The sequence below is a fragment of the Alternaria infectoria genome, assembly GCF_024043175.1.
Source record: "Alternaria infectoria strain BMP 0036 chromosome Unknown scaffold_9, whole genome shotgun sequence".
Classification (NCBI taxonomy): domain Eukaryota; kingdom Fungi; phylum Ascomycota; class Dothideomycetes; order Pleosporales; family Pleosporaceae; genus Alternaria; species Alternaria infectoria.
This window is the reverse complement of record NW_026250698.1, coordinates 373,588-392,673: the sequence shown is the minus strand read 5'-3', so window position 1 is coordinate 392,673 and position 19,086 is coordinate 373,588. Positions and strand designations below refer to the sequence as shown.

At 52.6% G+C, this 19,086-nt stretch overlaps 6 protein-coding genes across 6 annotated transcripts; 1 reads left to right on the top strand and 5 right to left on the bottom strand.

Moving 5' to 3' along the window:
* Positions 1 to 395: 395 nt before the first annotated feature.
* Positions 396 to 2,021, bottom strand: J4E92_006083 (uncharacterized protein; the record flags this gene model as incomplete). The annotated part of the gene is made up of 1 exon (XM_051497457.1): positions 396 to 2,021. The coding sequence occupies one exon, from the start codon at positions 2,019 to 2,021 to the stop codon at positions 396 to 398; it is 1,626 nt and encodes a 541-aa protein (XP_051352104.1).
* A 790-nt stretch (positions 2,022 to 2,811) lies between these two features.
* On the bottom strand, positions 2,812 to 3,069 carry J4E92_006082 (uncharacterized protein; the record flags this gene model as incomplete). Its single annotated transcript, XM_051497456.1, has 2 exons — positions 2,812 to 3,002; positions 3,054 to 3,069. The coding sequence occupies 2 exons, from the start codon at positions 3,067 to 3,069 to the stop codon at positions 2,812 to 2,814; spliced, it is 207 nt and encodes a 68-aa protein (XP_051352103.1).
* A 3,235-nt stretch (positions 3,070 to 6,304) lies between these two features.
* On the bottom strand, positions 6,305 to 6,939 carry J4E92_006081 (uncharacterized protein; the record flags this gene model as incomplete). Its single annotated transcript, XM_051497455.1, has 2 exons — positions 6,305 to 6,809; positions 6,845 to 6,939. 2 exons carry the CDS (start codon positions 6,937 to 6,939, stop codon positions 6,305 to 6,307), a joined length of 600 nt encoding a protein of 199 aa, XP_051352102.1.
* Positions 6,940 to 8,668: 1,729 nt separating this feature from the next.
* Positions 8,669 to 12,957, bottom strand: J4E92_006080 (uncharacterized protein; the record flags this gene model as incomplete). The annotated part of the gene is made up of 3 exons (XM_051497454.1): positions 8,669 to 10,230; positions 10,563 to 12,032; positions 12,084 to 12,957. 3 exons carry the CDS (start codon positions 12,955 to 12,957, stop codon positions 8,669 to 8,671), a joined length of 3,906 nt encoding a protein of 1,301 aa, XP_051352101.1.
* A 1,182-nt stretch (positions 12,958 to 14,139) lies between these two features.
* Positions 14,140 to 15,499, top strand: J4E92_006079 (uncharacterized protein; the record flags this gene model as incomplete). The annotated part of the gene is made up of 3 exons (XM_051497453.1): positions 14,140 to 14,356; positions 14,404 to 14,532; positions 14,583 to 15,499. 3 exons carry the CDS (start codon positions 14,140 to 14,142, stop codon positions 15,497 to 15,499), a joined length of 1,263 nt encoding a protein of 420 aa, XP_051352100.1.
* A 1,111-nt stretch (positions 15,500 to 16,610) lies between these two features.
* J4E92_006078 (uncharacterized protein) lies at positions 16,611 to 18,213 on the bottom strand (the record flags this gene model as incomplete). Its single annotated transcript, XM_051497452.1, has 4 exons — positions 16,611 to 16,718; positions 16,769 to 16,810; positions 16,912 to 16,966; positions 17,198 to 18,213. The coding sequence occupies 4 exons, from the start codon at positions 18,211 to 18,213 to the stop codon at positions 16,611 to 16,613; spliced, it is 1,221 nt and encodes a 406-aa protein (XP_051352099.1).
* Positions 18,214 to 19,086: the final 873 nt, after the last annotated feature.

Below are 19,086 nucleotides of genomic sequence, written 5' to 3'. Positions count from 1 at the left end.
CTATACGATGCGATGCGATACGGTACGATCATGTGGGGTGCAGCCTGGGATGCGTCGACACCACGATGGGCGTATGAGTCGCAACTTATTGTTTTCCCACAACCAGGACTGCAGCCCAAGTAGGCAGCTGCCAAGGCGTTGTCGAGCAATTATATGAGTAAAGGAAGGGGTCTAACTAGAAGCTTGACAAGCTCGCTGACGAATCGCGGGACAAGATAGGGATGGCGATGTTCCCGTTCTTGTGTCTGGCAGGCCTAAGCGACCCCGGGAGCTTAAAGGCGAATGGGTCGCGTGTCTGTCGCGCCCTCAGGCATCCAGCGCATAAGGGCTGCAATGGTCCAGACCACAATCTCATAGTCTGTTGAGCTTGTGCGCGCTCCTCCAAAGGTTCTATACTATATCCCGATCCGACGACTACCTTTCGGTGGAAAGCGCGAGAGAAGTAAGACGATGAAGCCAAGCAACGCAACAGCGGCATTACAGATGAAAGTGAGATGGCTTTGGCCAGCCTCGGCAAGCGCAGCGAAGGCCACTCCAAAGACGGCTGATGTCGAAAGACGCGCGATGTTTTCGACGAGCGTTATGCCACTGAGCGCGTCGACACGCTCGCTGTTCGGTAACATTTGCAGGATCGATCCCTTGGACGCGGCACCGGTACCTGCAGCAAATGGCAGCATCACAGCAACGACGTACATTTGCCAACCTTGTGATACGAATACGGCAAGACCGGTAAGTATGCCATCAAGCAAAAGGCTGAAGCGCGCATAGAACAAATCGAATGCAAACGTCTCCTGCTCGTTCGTCGGTTCGGGATTGGGCGGCTCTTCGCTCTCCATAGGGTCGACAGTTTCTGTTACTGCCGGAGTTGGCGGTATGATATGAACCTGCACGGTCGATTCTCTTTCTTCGTCTTCCGCCAACTTGCTCTTCACGCCGTCACCCATCCACTTTCGCCCTGCAGCAACGATGATGGGAAAGACGAGAGAGAGGAAACCACCTCTCAATGCTGAGTATAAGAAGATGAGTGCCCCGTTCTCCTTGGGGCCAAAGTTGAACTCAACGGTAGCATACATCTGAAGTAAGATCGGGATGTAGCCAGTCGCGAGGATACCCAAGAATACGCCGATACCGAGGGTGAGTGCTCCAAACTGCAGGCGAGTACGTCCATTCGGTAATTCCCACTTTTGCGGTGCAAAGATGCGGAGCGGGCCAAAGAAACGCGCGATGCCAGTGGTTTCGCGAGGTTTTGCATCCTTGTCTTCCTCCGGCGGTGGCATGGCAGGTAGCGATACTGCTACATATACGCAGCAAAGCAAGAACAACACCAGAGTCATTCGAAAGGGCGCAAGTATACCAAAGTAGTCGCCGATAATGCCTCCGATCAAAAACCCGATGGCGCTCCCGAAGTACATGCAGCCTTGGAGTCTGCCCAATGCGCCTGTGCGCTTTTCATGCTCGACGACGTCCGCCACCAGAGAATTGAGGCACAAAACGTATCCATTAGGGCCGCCAAGTACTGTGATGACTTGCGAGCATTGCACGATCATGATGCCAGCGCTGCTGCCATGCATGATACCGATATTTTGGATCAGAAGGCGGACCGCAGGCCAGAAGATCTGAATGATCAAAGCCAACTTGACGCCCAGGCGCTTGATAGTCCATGCAGCTACCAGCAAATTGACAAGGCCGAATATCGTAGTGGATGATGCAAGTAGTGCAAAAGCCCTGGCCGCTCCAGCGTCGATTTCGCGTCTCGCACATCTATCAGCAGCGTTCGGATCCGGCTCATGGTGTTCGTAGTATGCATCGCAGGTCAGTATCCGGAAGGCGTATAGCATAGGAGCCTGTGTGATACTGAATGTCAACGACACAAGGAACGCGCATATTAGAGCGCGGAATAACACCGGTACGGCCGCTTTTTCTTCTCTTGGTTTCGGCTCCGGCTCATCGCGCGGTAGGAGGGGTGTGGTCTCCTCCTCTTGAATAGTCGAAGGACGTCGAAATTCTTGGGCGATAGCCATGCTGGAGGTCTGGCATGGGAATGAGAGGGAAAAGCTTGGTGTTGAAGAAAAGTCTTATCGTGATGCGCATGGCGTTGACTAACGCTCTGTGGAAGCTGCGTCCGGGTATCGGCGGGGTAGCGGCTGCGCGTATCTCCAGACTACCCACCTGGGCACACCGACTATATCGCATCCGTCGTATACTGGACGCATTGAGCCCACACAAAATGCGAATTGCAGATTTGGGACGCTGCAGTGAGATTTGAACAGCAGAATGCAGAAGCTCGCGATGACGTCAGCCTATCAACACCCTCGCCACTCTGAACATCTCCCTCGCAATTAATATTCCCCTGTTTCGGGGCTGCAGATAACATTTGCGTAGACAGAATACAGCAGACTGTGCAAGCAGACTTCCCAACATCGCAACGTTATCGCACCAGCTGCACATCACGTTTGGCAATGTCATCTCACAGCTAACGGAAACCAGGTCACGAGAATCCACCAATGTTGAACCATGATAGAAGAATGTGTGAAATCGATTGAGATGCGATCCGAAGATTGTATCCTCGTGTTGATGTACAATCGCTCAAAGTAGGGTATGCCGTTTCCTGTAAGTTTCCCCCAATCCCAGAATAAACGCCAATCATGCCGTCCATCCAATGCCCAATGCCATGCCGAAAAAATGTGAAATGTCGTAGCCCCTCAATGCCAAAACGCCACCTTTCGCTGTCGTTCGGGAAGAGAGTTCTGATAAAGTACAATGCCGAGTGTGTGTGTGATTGTCGGCAGTTGAGTTTGCGTTGTGGTGTGCTTAAGCAAACTCGAAACGCTCGTTGCAGTGCGACATCTCACGGAAGCAGTGAGGGCAGAGGTCAAGACCCTGGGAGGTCAGGCCAAGTGCGGCGGATGCAGCGTGGAGAGTGTCGCGGGTTGATGTGGGTGCCGAGGTGGAGGCTGGGGTTGGGGCACCTGAGGCACCGGCGGGAGTGGAAGAGACGGAGTCTGGATACATTGTTAGAAAAGATGAAAGCCTTGAAAGAGAGGTAAACGTACCCTTGAAAGAAGGCATTTTAGTGTTGATTGTTGTTGATTGAGATAGAGATATGAAGGTATGACGTAGTTGTCTTCGTCTGATGTGAAGTGGAATAGATGCAGATGCAGATGTGGATGAAAGTAGACAAAACCCCAGAGCCACAATCCCTCTTATACACCTCCGCCTCCGCCGCGCCTTCCCAACATGACCCTGAATACAGTCACCAACGAAAAATTGGCGAGCAAAAAATCGTGCGCAACAAGCACCATCCCGACTTGTCCCGGAACCGTTTCGAGAATTTGCGTCGAACGACATCAAGATGATGCGCCACGCTCGTCTCACGCGCTAAGTGGAGTGATGATAACGCGTGCGGACCCACTGTTAGCCGTTAGTGCGGCTGAGATTTTCAGGGCCGCGAGCAAGAGGCTCGCCATCGTGCATTTAATATCGGCTAGAATGTGTTTTCCGGCTTCGGAAAAGACTTCTTGTTGACCGGTCAGGTGCAGGCTGAGACACGCTTGACAAGTTTTTGATGCCCTAGATAAAGCGATTACTGGCTCGGATGGATGGAAAGTGAAGTTTTACTTTCAACGGCCTCGAGACGGGAGATAGTCGGTGTAGCGTGTCTGTGCTACCGGTCCTTCACATGTCAGACGTGTTTTGGAATGTCGCGGCCTCAGACGACGTCATCGCGTTATCGTCATCGGGGGTCGCGATCTTGCGATGCATCCACCAGCGTCGCCTATCTCTAACACCTTCTGTCACGTTGCTGTCGAAGGACATGAGGCTGTATCTTCGAATGACTCAGATAGCTAAGAATCATTGGCAAGCGCCTGCAGAGGTGCCATTGACATATTGACTCAGCGATGCAGCTGTGTGGGCCATGTCGCTGTTTAGACGGTGCAACATAGGAAGCACCGCGCGTGATGACAAGGTAGTCGGCCAAACAAGCCTGGAGGCAGAACTGGACTTTGGATAGTATTGAGCTGTAGATGGATTCGATGTTTCCTCAGTAGGTTTCGACGCGTTCTATCGATGCGCTGGAGAGAGGTATGTGGCTAAACCCAGATAGGTATAGTCGCTGCATCGCTCCAGCTGGTCCCGAAGTCGATGCTTCCCTAGCACTCACGCGCGTTCCATCCACTTGACTCTTCAAACGTTCACACCCCAATCGCACCGGGAGCACCGTCCTCACGACTACGACCATGTCTGAATGGCGGAGAAACTCCCGAAATCGCATCTTTCGTCAACCCGATCAGCCTTTGCCCTCATAGACCCGAACACGTCCTTATTCCACCGCCAGATAGACCGCCACGCCTACCTCACGAGCAGGTTCCGTACCCACGTCGCGATATCATACGTTTGGAGCGAATGGCGAGATAATGCATCGGATAAGATCCCGAGCTGGGCAGCGCTCCAGAAGCGGTTGACGTCTCTTCTGGGAGAGCGTGCGTCTCCGGAAGTCAAGGCTGTCACGGGGAAGGCAACTCGCTGCTGGCTGGATTGCATGTGCATCGATCAAGAGTCGAGTGAAGACAAGTCATATTGGATACCGCGGATGGATGAGATATACTATGAGGCGCGATGCACGATCCTGCTCCTGCGGGTACCTGGGCTGAATCTAAGTCCAGTGCTGGAAGTCAAGAGACGTATGCATTGCCCTCTGTCTGGACCATTGAGGCTCAGAGACATTGCGCAAATGGTCCCGCATAGCTGTCTTCTGTGTCAATCTTGCACGTCGCTGCAGGAGATTGACTCAGAGCTCGAGACGACAGCCCTCAATGCGCTAAGGGTTCTGTGCCATGCTACGTGGCGCGAGAGAGCCTGGATTCTACAAGAGATACTACTCAGTCAGAACTACTTACTGACTTGGGACGATAGTGGCGACTGGCTTTCTCTCGCCGACACCGCCGTAGTTGCCGCACTCTTATTCCGTCGTAATTTGGAAGAGACATGGCTCGATGAGTTTGCGTCTTGGTGCCGCAGATTATGGTATCTTCGGCAGAACTACGATGAAGCCCAGACGTACGAGCTATGCGACGCGAACGTATTGCAGCTAGCTTCCACGCTCAGCGCGACGGTACCATCAGACAAATACTACGCCTTGTGTGGCATGCTGCGGCTCAAGAATGTGAAGCCAAACCCAGCACATAGTGCCAACGAAGCACTCGAGGTTATCGTAGAATCCTTGGTTCAAGAAGGCCGGATGAGCTGGCTGTATGCTGTTCCACCATCTCTTAGGATTCCCATGCAACTCCGAGATGGAGAAATGGCCCCGTTTGTCCTGACTCGACTTGAGGATCGTCTAAAGCCCAACAAGAAGCATAACGCCGTCATTGGGTCTAAAGAGCTTACTCTAGACGCGATCCAGCTCGGGCGCACCACTCAAGTACTGCCATTCTCGCAAGTTTTGGAGTCAGCATATAATCACCTACGCGAGACGCGCGACTTTGACTTTCCCGGAAGCATAGCATACTGTCACCGCGTACCAGACATCATCCGAAGGCTTTCACTTGACTCAGTAGACCCTTTGCTTCTTGAACCCACTTTCGGGCACATATGCAGAGCTCTCCAGCCGTTGCACGCAGTCAAGTCGGAAGCTCGTAAAGGATGGCTATGCATTATGTTTCTCAGCTTCATCGACGAGCCTCTCATACAAGAGATGTGCGAAGGAGCTGCGGAGCAAGACATACGGATCGTGAGATCATCGGCAATGTCACTCCAGCGGCATCTTTTAAAAATACGGGATCTCTTCAGTGTTTTGCTCTGGACTAAAGAAGCCGAAGACGATAAGTCCACCGCGGTCAGTGTAGCGATCTCGGGTTGTCCAGCCAATGCTCACGTCTTCTCACTAAATGGTGAGCCTGAGTCGATGTTTGCGGCTCGTCCGCGGGATCAAGCGGACGCCTATGACGAGTTTTGTGGTCCGTTGTTCTCGTTGAACGTACGCGATACCATTGGTCCCAGGCCTTCTAGACTGTTTACTACGTCCTTCTGGCGGAAGAACTCTCACACTCCGCATGCGCAGTCACTGAGTTTCAGATATAGAACGGACGAAGTATCATGATACGTTACTGTTACTGGTTTTGTTATCTAACAGAAGGAAATACATGGGAGCTCAAAAACACAAGCACTCAAACATAAATGATATCCTCCGCCAATCTGACCTGCTTTGCATTCGTTACAGCCTCATTGTCTGACCACGACAACAGGACTATCAGGCATCCTCCCAGCAATGATGGAGGTGCATATCACTTACGGATCACCCCGTCTAATGACCTCTGGCAAGATGATCGCGCAGCTTATCCCGGCGATAAAATATCATGCCACACGAAGGCTGCGTGCAAGGGAAGAAGGGGCCGTTATGCTTCTTCATGTGGCGGTTATACTCTCCAGGACGGCCGAAGGTACCGGCGCATCCGTAGGGACACTGCGGAATCGTAACGGCGGCATGCTGAACTTGGTTGTTGAATGTCGGGTTGATGAGTGCGACAGGAACAGGAGGCTGAAGCTGGGGTGGGCCTCCAAGCGGCGCTGTGTCTGGGCCGTTGGCTTGCAAAGCGACGAGCATGTTCATCTGTGGGGCTATGGCGTTGACGTAATCCTGGTCGACATCGCCAAGGATTCCATCGTTATCCAATAGGTAGCTGGCTTCACCGTTGAGCACTGCCTGGGCGTCCTCCACTAGCGTGCGGCTACCCACGAAGGTGTAGGGGTATAGGTTGCCGTTGTACCAGACGTGCTTTGCGATGACGCCATAATTATAGCGAACGGCGCTGTTTTAACGTCAGTGATAAAAAAAAAAACTTACCTGGGGCCAGCCTTGCTAGCCGCAGAAAGATCATCCGGAAGATTTCGATCGAAGCGTTCGTCGCAGGTTTCCCCAAATGCAGGAGGTGAAGACATGTTGAACATCTTCCCGAGGAGTTCGAAGTGCCTGTTTGTTCTGTCCCCAGTGCGCGGAGGGGTTTGGAGATGGATCGATGACGAGAATCTTGATCGGTCCCTGAAGTTATCAACACTTCCAAAACTGATTGGACGAGGGTCGCGCAGATTTCGCGATCGTTGACAGTAGAGTGGCAGCAAGGAGGTGAGCTTGAGAGAGAAAGATGGCCGCGCGGGATGGACCACGGCTGCTACACATGTTCTCTCCATTCTAATGCTGAGAAGGACATTACACCAATTCGGCTAGTACAAAATGCCACTGTGCCCTTCGATGGATCACGAGATCAGACATGCAAGCGAGCAACAACGACCCAATCACTGGATTATCAAAGCCTGCTGCGCGCTGCGGCTTTTGAACGCCACTGTGCCCTTTGACACGTCACAAGCCTATGCCGGAGTGATAGGCCTCCGGTGACGTTCAGCCTTGATTTTGCGTTACTAACCAGCAGTGAACAGAGAAGGCTGGTAGTGAGGCTAGCTTTGAGGCTCAAGTATCGAGCAAAAGCTAAAGTGCACTATGCAGTTATTGACCTTTTCAACTTCACATGACTCTACGAATACGTTTGGAGGATGCTCTAGCGATAGGAAAGTTCAATTCAAACACAATTTTGCTCACTTAGTGATCAATACAAACATTCCAACTATAGTCAAGACCGGAGTGTGGAGGGTACAGTTTCAAGGGGGAGGAGAAGAAAATGCGTTGCGCGAAACTAGGCCAGTGTCTCTCATCCAAGTTCTCGGAACACAATGTACTCGTATGCACTTGATCTTCCCAATCTTCTAGTTCCCGTCATCTCCCATCTCACCCTCGTCAAACCCAGTCAACCCCCCATTCATCATGTTTCCATCAGACCGCCTATCAATATACCCATCGCGATCCGCACTATCCACAACCCCATAAACCGAAGTCCTGAGATATGGATGTATCTATACTTGTTACTCCCTACTAGCACCCATTTGGCGACAAGTACTCACTGCATCGCTACGTAGCGCCTCGGAAGTCTCCGTTGTCTGCAATCCCAACGGCTCAGGAACCAACTCAGCCGTCGACTCCGAAAACGATGTCTCATAAAAGCTCGGCGGGAGTTCAAGCCGCTCAGTGAACTTCGAAGTCGCAGGATCCGACTGAGAAGCTGGAGACTCGCATCGCTTTGGTGGCGGGGGAGAAGTAGCAGCAGCAGGAGGAAGAGCAGGCGGAGCCGAGACTAGCGGGGAAGTAGGAGGCGTAACGAGCGGTTCGATATGGGGTTTAGGATGAAGACGGATGAAGTTGAAAGATGATTCCTTCTTCTTTGGCTTGTTGATGGTGAGGGAGAGGCAGAAGAGATTTATTGTGGGCATGGTGGCATAGCAAAATGGCAGTATGGCAAAATGGCAAACTGGCAGGATGGCGTGTGAAAGCTGGTTCTGCTAAGTTTAAGTAGTGATGAGCTTTATGTGATTCTGTTTACACGATGCTAGAGAGACAGTGTTGTCTCATAGTTGCGTTGCGTGGTTGTGGACGAACAGTGTGCGACATGAGATGGCATGTCTTACTCAGGGTATGGGTGAAGGGGACGTTCTGCTTCGTACGCACACTGTTGAATCCCAACAAGTATTTTCAAAGACGACGCGTGCTTCTACCTCAGATAACTTTTCTTCTCGGATGCAACATGCATGGTAGCCAGCCCTAGTATGGGTGCCTGGAGTTTTATAGCACAGGCATGAGTACCTCGCTCATCCATCTCTTTACGCGTTCGCAGAACTGCTGCTGCCCGTGCCCATTGGTCTCCCCAGTTTCCACCGTTCCCCATTTTTCCTCGACATCCAGCGCGAATTTCTGGTAGAGCTTTCTGACCTCTTGATCTGCGTTATTCCATACCAAACTCCTCAGATCGCCATCCTCATGTAGCCAGTTCTTCAGCAAGTCGCCGTCAATATGCTTGTGCTTGGCGCCTCGTTGGAGGCTTTGACCTAGATACCGTGGATCTACATCCCTAACCAGAATCTCGCCGTGTTGATTGCCAGGGATGTTATTCATGAGAACATTGAAGATATCGCCACTACGGGGTTTGACTGTGTCGTGTTTGTGGGCGCCCGAACGATTCGACTTCACCTCGATCAGGTTTTGTATCAGGCGAAGTAGTAGACAGGCGGCCTTGGAAAGAATGGAGAAAGAGAAGATCGTGCCATCGGTACAAGCGCCGATGATATCGTCGACAAGGACTCCGGTGACCTTTCCTGCAGGATTTGGACGGCGCCAAGGTGGGCGGATATCGCCGCAGTCGAGACGAATCACAGATCGGGGAAGGCATGCTTCGAACAATGTCGGTGAAGCGTTACTATGGGTCCGAAGAGGTGGCTGGTAGAGACCGGTTACCGAGCTGCTCTTCTTATCGGTGAGTAAAACGAATCGATCGTTGCTAGTACCCTCCTTGTCTGCCAACTCCATGACCAGGTGCCGCGCGCAGTTGCGCATACCACTATCAGAGAACTCCCGCACAAACTCGAAAGTATCGGGTCGTGCTGATTGCACAACTTTGAAGCAAAGATGTGAGTGCTGGAGCGTCGAAACGTAGACAAATGGCTGTATGACAGACACATGAATCCCTGGAGAGTGCAGATCTGTTTTACCGCGCTGGAACCATCGACCGGCTTCCTCGTCGAAACGATCGATGCATAAAGATTTCCCGACGATACTGACTGTCGTCTGGTTGTCCCACAGCGCTATGCCATAGACAGGATCGTTATATGTTGACTGTTTCTGCAAGTCCAGCTTGGAGCCCGATTTGCCAGTGTTGAAGATCAGCCGCCTTCCGCTATGCTGCGAGGGGCCGGTTTGGATTCCGGTGCCAACAATGATGAGATTATATCTCTTGCTATCTTTGTTCAAAAACTGCCATTCGACGATGGAATAGACCCTCTCGGCGTTCATCAAAGGAGCTTGGGCAACGACTAGTCGCTCCACCGGCGCTTCAATCTCCTGTTTGACCTCCAAATCATCGGTCGGTCTGTCGTCGCGCACCCTCAGTAGCTTGATTGATGAGTGCAACAATCGTTCGCCAGAAGGTGGCCCTCGTCTCTCTTTCGCTTCCATAGTCGACACTAGTACTCGCCGTAACTTCTGCATGTACAGTATATTGGTCGGTTTGGCGCCCGTGATGAGTTTCCTAGGAACGATCTTGGAGTCGTGCGGAATAGTAGAAGGCTTGTCCTGACTTGACCATTTCACGTCTGCATCGAGCTGCGAGAAGAGTAGACGATCTCCGGCGACTGCAAATAGGAATCCACCGAGATTTCTCCCAACAGCGTCCAATTTTGGAAGGAATGGTAATTGATAAATTGCCGATACTGGCGATTGATTGTACTCGGGGTGGCCGCGGTCGGTAAACCATATGGAATCAATGTCGAGACAGGAGAACTCACTTGAAGAGGGGCGCACTCGGCAGAAATCTGATCCACAAGAAACAAACGCTGCAGATACATCTGTTTCGCTGCGGGTAATCTTGGCCGAAGCCGCGCCCATATGAGTAGTGCTCCAGGACAGGGGTGATATGACTGTACGATGTGAGAAGCGTCTCGTATTAGGGTCTGCTCAAACTTACCACCGTGCTCTACGTGGACTGGCGAACTCAGAAGAGTGCCATCCCGCATTGCGCACACCAGAACATTCTTGCCGTCCTTGCTCAGAACTGCAACACTCTCACAGAGCTTCTGCGAACCGTTGAGGGTATCTTGGTCTTCCCAGGAGTCTTCCAACATCAATGAGGTCTCGTCATACGAGTACTGGAAGAGGAAAACCTTTGAATCGAATGTACTAACAAACACATATGGAAAGCCGTCGATTTCCAGTGTCTCTACGCATGTGGGATCATGAGCTAGCTGATGTTGGAATGCATTCGATCGGTCGAAGTTGCCGCCCTTTGAGATTGGTATGATTTCTAATAGCGCACGGCCGCTCTTTCGAGACGCAAGCGCGATGAAAGGGCACGCAGTATGGGTGACAGCCAACAGCAACGGAGAGTCAAACTTCAAAGACTCGATTTGTCTCAATGTTGGCCGAAGAAGAGTGCGGGCCTCTCGCCTTGTGATCTGGATCGATATTGTGTCGGACCAGGGACATGCCGAGATGGTCTCCTCTTCTCGCATCAGATCATCTTCGAGTGGATCATCGTCGCTGGGTGTCTGGAACTTATCCCAGAAGCCCTCTTCCCATGCTCCAGTGAAGTCTGCGCGGCTCTCCGATTGTGTGCGAACGATGCGAATTACCAAAGTCTCTGGCGGAAGCGTTATCGAAAATATGGCATAATGCTGTCTCCTCATCGTGCCTTCGATGTCTGCCATGTGACTTCCATGGTCAACCACCCAAATCCCAGCGCAGCCGTTTATGCCGCTGAAACTATCGTCAACAACAGCCTGTATGCCGCGTCGCAGCTCCGAGATCTCTCCATGTGGGCTGTTGCCGGTCGCGACGAAGATGGAAGACCGTTGACGTTCGTCTGGCGCGCGCGGGCTAGAAAGTTTAGTCACTGCAAGGTCTGTAAGAGGCGTCCAATTCGGTATGTTGTCGACGAAGGAGAACTGGTTTGTGCTCGGATATTGCACTGCATACGAGTACTCAGCGGGCCAGGCGCCGACTTTGCAAACCAATCCGTCATTGCTTGCCCCGCCGGCAATCAGAAGATCTGGGTATTGCTGCGACACTTCTGAGTTGTCGATACTCAAGCATGAAAAGGAGGTGTCAATCCGGTGTTGCCAATCACCAGCCTCATCGATCTCCAGAGTGCCCGCTGGCCCTCGCACCACATACATAATACGGCCATCCTCTCTTGCAATGTAGAATACCTCCTTTTGGTAATCGGAGTTGCGTGGCGCCTTATCCCAAGCGGTCCACTTGGGGGCGTGCTTGCCATCGCCTGGCAGTATTGATTGAAGTATTGACTTGTCGATCGACACTGTGGTTTGCGTTGGATCTCCAGAGAGAATATTCTTGTAAACCGAGATGTGGTCGTCGGAAACTAGAAGGAAATCGGGACTCCGGCGAAGGGGTATGAGTAGAGAAGGTATCGTGTCCTCTGGACAGGTCAGTAACGCTCATAATCTACTTAGTACGTGTATACACTTACCAGGCTGGACAAGGTATCGCTCCGTCCGCGGGGTTGCTTTACTGAGATCCTGTCTGCAATCCCAATCGAAACAGGTGAGCCTGGTCCTCCCCTGGAGGACGACAACGAACAGCAAAACGACGTGGTAATCGTCCTGACCACCTCCTGATGATAAGAAATCCATGTGCATGATCTGACCTTCAATAGACATGATTCGCTCATCTTCGATAGGCGTAGCAATCTCATTGCTCATTCTAGAATCCCTTCTCCATCTTTCCATCGGCTTCGTCTTGTAGAGAATAAAGCGCCCTTCATGTGCTGCGACTGCCATTGCTCGGCATTTGGGATCTATAGCGAGGAAAGTACCAAAACGATCCAAGCGGGAACTCCCTGCAGGTAGCTTGATGGTCTTCTGAATGAAAGTGGCAGTACCCGCTGTATCGTGTTGAGCCCACAAGAACATCAAGGACCGGTTTGATAGAGTAAGCACAACGACTTCCGGAGGTAAGGCGTCGTCTCCGTTTTCCGTAGTCGACTTTCTAGTCCTGTGCTTCATGTAATTTTGATGTAGCGAAGGACTGCCACTTGTGGTTGCGGAAACTTCACGAGGGTCGCCAAAGACTTTGGCGGTGATGATGCGGCCGCCGTTGAAGTCAGTCTTGGAAGCTACATGACGGATCTGGCCATAGTCACGGATCTCTTTGAGACGTATGAAGTCCTCGCCGACCATGACAAAGTCAATCAGATCTTTGTGACGTATATTCGCCGGGAGGATGAGTCTGCTGAGCGGTGTCTCGAAGACGGTCTGCGACAGTATGCCGTATTCAGGCACTTGGCTTGTTGGCTTGGGCGTTGCATCCAGCATCTCAACGTTATCTTGAGGCGCGTTGGCCATGATCTGATAAGGGTCGAGCGGTCTGGAAACCCACTCACCGTCGACGAGGCTGAGGCCGTGGGCTTGGGCCATGATGTTTGATTAAGGCCTCGTCGGAAGGCTGGAGACAAAGTATAGCTTGAAAACCGAAAACGATGGTGACAGATTCCGCGCGCAACACGGGATCAGATCAGACCAGCGCACGTAGAAGCAACGAAGGCACACTGTTCAGAGCTGAAACGGATGACATGTTGCTGCCTGTCGCAACAGGCTTGTCAGACAGGCTGATGAGGCAAGGAAGTTCAGCAATAGGTACTGGGATCAATTGATGCAACAGAAAGCCTGTCGGATGTGGCAAGGGCTGGATTGGACAGTTAGTGGTGGTGAGTGGAATAGCAGCAGCGACCTAAGGGAACTGGAACCGGGATGCCTTGACCAACTCAAGCCGGCAGCTAGCAGGCCACTGTAGCACCCTGGACACCTTCTCAGAGATGGAGTTACTGGCTGCACCTACTACTAGCACGCAGCACGTGTGGAGCGCGGAAAGGCTCGTGTAGTGCGCTTCAAGTATCGGAATGGGGTACCGATCTAGATCACCAGATGATCGTGCAGCAGGGAGTACGATCTTAGTCGGATCGCGGTCGGATCGCGATGGCTATGTGAGTTGGTTGCAAGTCCAGTGATGCGGCGCAGTAGTTGACTAGGGTGCGGGAGGTCTTCCAGCAATGGTTGGTCGGCGTGAAGGTGTCGAGCATGCAGACAAGTGCGCCGACACGGAAGATTTGGCGGCACGGCAGCGTCTCGGGCCTTGATGGCCGCCGGCGAAGATGTGCAGGGTGGGCGCGAGTGGTGTTGTCGGGTTACACGGTCGTCACCCCCGCGCAGACAGCGGATAAAAGATGATGGCGATGGGATAGCAGGCGGCAAGTGCCGGTAGTTGACCTTCACAAGTCGGTGGGGTGCCAAGCGCCTCGGTTGGACAAGGAGGAAGGCGCGACCCGTCACGTCAACCCGGCAGCTGGGATGCCTACGCGCAACAGCATGTAGCTCCTCCAACAAACATCTTGCCACCTTCTTGCATCTCTTCCCTGCGCTCTCCTGCGCACACGAGGGCCCACGTTGGCCACGTCATCGCGTCCCAGATCCAGCTCTTTCCTGCCGCTGCCGCGTTCTGAGGGCACGTCTCGAAATGCGGGCACTGTCATGGCATCACGCACCCCCTCTGGCTCCGTGTCGCGCTCAGTGAGCTCTGGCAGCCTACCCACGCGACACGCGACCCCCGTTCCCCAACTGACGCCTGCCGAGAAGGAGAAGGAGTCTCTAGTACGCACCGCAATCGACAATGGCGACGTCACCGCCCTGGTAGACCTCGCGACTAGTCCCTCTGGCCTCGTCAGCGATAGCTTGCGTTGCACTGCTTGTAGGCCTCCCATTGCACGCATCTCCACACTAGGCTGACAACTATAGGGCCTCTTTTGCTAGGATGCTCTGACAAGGATTCGGAGAAGGAGCCATGGAAACATCTCTCCGAACACAAGGATGAGCATCAGGTTGGCTTGGATGTCAACCGCGCGTTTGTCTACTACCCCAGGAACGGTATGTTGCATACAAGCGAACCAACTCGTGTTTCATACTAATAGGACCAGAATCTGAGAAGCAGCTCAATCGTCGAAAAGAGCAGCTCTCCGATGTCATCCTCGACGTCCTGCGCCATCACCCCACGCTCTGCTACTTCCAGGGCTACCACGATATAGTCCAGGTCTTCCTACTTGTCCTCGGCCCCGAACATGCCCCCGCTGCAGTTGCCCGACTAAGCCTGCTGCGCATTCGCGACTTCATGCTGTCGTCGCTCGATCCAGCCCTCGCCCAGCTCGAATTGCTGCGACCGATCCTTCGCGCGGCCGATCCCGTTCTGTACGACCACCTTCCCAAGAGCCAGCCTTCGTTTGCGCTTGCCGGAACAATCACCATGTTCGCCCACAATATACAAGACTACAAGGATATCACGAGGCTGTTTGACTTCTTCTTGGCGCGGCATGCCGTTATGCCTATATACCTCTTTGCAGCTGTGGTGCTATCCAAGAGGGAGGAGCTGCTGGAGTACGAGAAGGAAGACGAGGACATACTCTACGTCATGCTAGGAAAGCTCCCAGAGCCCTTTGACGTCGAGTTCCACATCGCCCGGACCGTGGAGCTGTACGAGAGACTACCTCCTGCGTCGCTCAACAGCTGGGAGTGGTGGCGCATCTCGTCCTCCAGCGTACTCAAATCGTCTGCGACAAACAACAGTCTGCGTCATCTTACCTTGGAGGATGGCGAGATGCTGTTTTTGCAGCAGGAGCAGGACCTCCGTCGCGCGCAGAGCCTGAGACAGGCCGTCAAGACAATACACTACATCAAATTGCGTGTTTGGCACCACCGCCGGTACGGAGCTTTTGGTCTTGCCATGGTAGTGGGTGCCTATGCCCTGTGGCTCGGCAGGAACGGAGGTCACAACACAGGATTTCCGCTTTTTGGACCGTTGGGAGGGTACCTGATGAGGTTTCTCGGGGGCCCAGCATGAACGGTACATCAGGAGTTGCGGATACAACAAAAGTGGTTTCAAAGCATAGCATGGCGCTAAGGCAAGATCGGCGCAACAAGAGGAACAAAAGTTCGAAGGGTCGTTTGGCTCATATAGAGGTATTTCACATTTATCAGTGACCAATTCCCCATCTTGTTCCAGATGGCTCGTCTTTTGTGCTACTGTCTACCACCATCTATGCGGATACATGTTCCAGATTGTCACCATGCAGTTTACGCTTATCTCTCACACAGTACGCCCGTCAACGTCGCTAGAGGGTGTACTCAACATCACAGTACCTAGTCCCAGGACACTACCACCACGTTAGCCAACTTGACTTCCCCATCCTTCTCCAACCCAACTTACCGTATCATGAAACGCACAAGCCCACAGCTTACACTGCTGCATCTGTAGCTGTCGCGTCAAACCCATCTTGGTCTGTCAAACCGTCAGCTCGAATACAGCGATCGATCCTTTTCTCTCGCTTCTCGTTTTCTCGCTTTTTCCTGGTCTCAGTGGCGGATACGTACCTTCATGCAATACTCAATCTCCTCGTCACAAACGCCGGATCCGGGGATCTCGGATAGCAGGGTTGCGGGTTTGGGGATCCATCGGTAGGTTGTAGTGCGGGGGTTTGTGGTTGGTGTTGCGGCGAAGGCGAGGGGGGTTAGGAGGAGGGTAAGAATGGGTAGGAGGATGGGGTGCATGTTTGCGCAGCTGTTGTGGTTGCCTGGTTCGTGTGTTGGGAGAGGAATGCGCGGTAACTGAGTGTTGGGTAAAAGAGGTGGGTGAGAGTGTTGATCAGTCGCGTCGGCGTTGTGAAAGATCTTATGACGTTGGGTTGAGGAGTGAATAGCAAGAGAGGACTATATCGACTTGGGGGGTACCACCGGCTTGCAAACTTGTGATTCAGCTGGTAAGCCATTCATTTTGGTAGAGGACTACAGGTGAGTATAATAGGGTTACCCAAGGTCAGAATGTTCGCCATGTCGGAGACATATTGACATCCCTTTTGGGTCGTGCGTAGTTTCCACCACACATCAATCCCATCACCAAGTGCCTTCGTTATACTCAAGCCGACATGGTACTTCATCCTACTCTCTCATGACTACTAGTCAAAATTGTCAGGCACCGGCGAGCCATGGATGAGGGTTCGGAGATCAGGTTGTAGCACCTCGCCATGTCCGAGTTTGTAAGTGCAGCGATCGCAGTCCATGCACTGCAAGAAAGTTAGCCCACCCCATCTAATCTTGATGATAGTCCACTTACAGCCTCGTCCGCGCACATGCTCTTACGGAACTTCTCCTTAGTCTCAGCATCAGGTGAGCCCTATCAGCGCATTAGTCATTGTTCGCAAAGCCCAGGTGTATCGTCGTAGTAGAAGAGAACGAGCAGGGAAGGGGGACACTTACAGCAGTAGGGTAGAGATACATCATGTACTCGCAGCTTCTGACCGTTTCGCACACTCTGTTGTCAGGGTAAGGGTACAAGTATTTCGGAAAACCCGCGCAGGTCATCCTTCCCTTGGGGAAGGCATCTGTAGGTCCCTCGGGTTGGCAACCACCGGCCCTGCTGCACTGGTACGGCACCGACCAGGTACCGTTACTGTTGCATTTGTACATGAAGCGCTGGTGGCTGTCGCAGGCCCAATCCCCGTAGGCACATTCGGTGCTGTTGGTTTGACGTTGTACATTCGACGGACCTACACCACCAGTCTCGCAGTGCGCTTGCCCTGGGCCGTCAGTGATGCAGTCTCCGTAAGTGGTGCACTTCTTCTCGGTATGCCACATCTCGTTGTCTCCGCAAAGCATGAGGGCGTATGCGTCAGAGTCGCACTTTCGATCGCCTGGCGTGCATGGCTCTGGTACGGTCGGGGGAGTCGGTGGCTTCATCCAGCACTGCACGACATCGTCATGCTTGACGCATTCGGAAGTCTTGGGACACATAGTTGATTTCCAGACGTTGTCGACACACTCCTGACGCTTGTTGCCAGAGCAGCGGGATGTGCCAGTGTCGCAATACTCATGAGCATCTGGAGTTCCTTGCGATATCCACGACCGAGAGTCAAGGGATTTGGGAGGAGGAGCAGTGGACAGGATTTCAGGGTCGTAGACGCATTTTGTTTCGCCTTGGCTGACGTATTGACCAGGCACCCAGTGCATGCAAAACTCTTCCGATCCGCAGGTCCCATAGGCAAGCCAGAATTGATCATAGTTGCACATCTCGATGCGGTAAAGACCGTTTGACCAGTTTGAGCATCGCGTCTCGGTCACTGTTTTGCAAGGCTCAGGTTGCGGTGGAGTGCCAGGAGGGAGAGGCGCCGGTGGCAAGTCTGCAGTGGCGCAGGAAGTCTTGTTCATGAGTGTGTTACATACTCCGGGTGTAGGGCATGATTCAATGGCTTTCCATCGGTGCTCGTTGTTGCATGCGACACGCCACTCATTGCCGAGGCAGCGCTCTTCGCCGGGGATGTCGCAGGTCGCGATACAATGACCATGATCATCAGGGTTGTTGGTGTCAATAGTACAGATTTCGGTCTTGCTACATGACTGATCCGACCAGTATTCAGTGCCTTGGGGATTGCAGATCACCACGTCGTTGTAGTCGCACTTTCGAGTGCCTGGCTCGCAGAACTGCTCCGAGGATGGGATGCTGGCAGAGAACACCACAGGTAGTACCATGGCCAGAGCCACGAAGATCTTGTTGAATCGCATCTTCAGTGAGCGTGTAGGATGAGATGGTAGTGAAATGTAGTGGTAGGAGAAGAGAATTGAAGTTGATAGTGCAGGAAGAGAGGAAGGAGTGGAAGAAGTCGGTCTACAAAGCACTTCGACGTACAAAAGGGGGCCAAGCTAGAAGCACGAGCGGTGTAGAGGTAACGGCTGCCTCATGGTTTGAAGCAGGTGATAGGTCGATAGTGAGGGAAAGAGCTACCCCGACACTGACAAACACCCGAATCAGCGAGTAGTTGAACTCATTCTCGAGCATTTGCGCCATCGGTCAATTAATAGCCTATCAGATAGCATGCAATACAACAATCTAGGGCCTCAACACATCAAGCCAAGCCTTCTCCGCTCTCAGTGTTTGTACCCTCAAATCAGCGACTCGATTAGGCAGGCTCGACCAACGGTTTCGATGGGCTATTGCTCTTTTTAAGTTTCATTATATCGCATTGGGAGGCTGCGTCGAATGTCATGGTTTGTCAGAGTGCCGAGATGAGGGAATGCAAAATGCGGGATAGAAGCCCGACGTTCGCGGTGAGTACCAGTCACGTGACTCGCGCGAGCTCGCCCGGAATACCCAGGTGGTCAGTTCACTCTCAGCCATTTCTCTTAGTGAAAACTCCCACGATAAAGTTCCTAGAAACTTATTCCTCTAATGTTCAAAGCTTCGGGCCCCCGCTTCGAGGTTCGTTACAATCAACCCGCACCAACCCATCCCATTCGCCGCCATGCTACCATCAAAAGCCTCCATTGTCTTATCTCTTCCGTTCACTGTACGCGCACTGTCTTTCTCCTCTTTATTCGGCATTCGAGGGTCTGAACAGCAAACATGTGACCGTTCATGCTACGCCGACTATCGCTCGC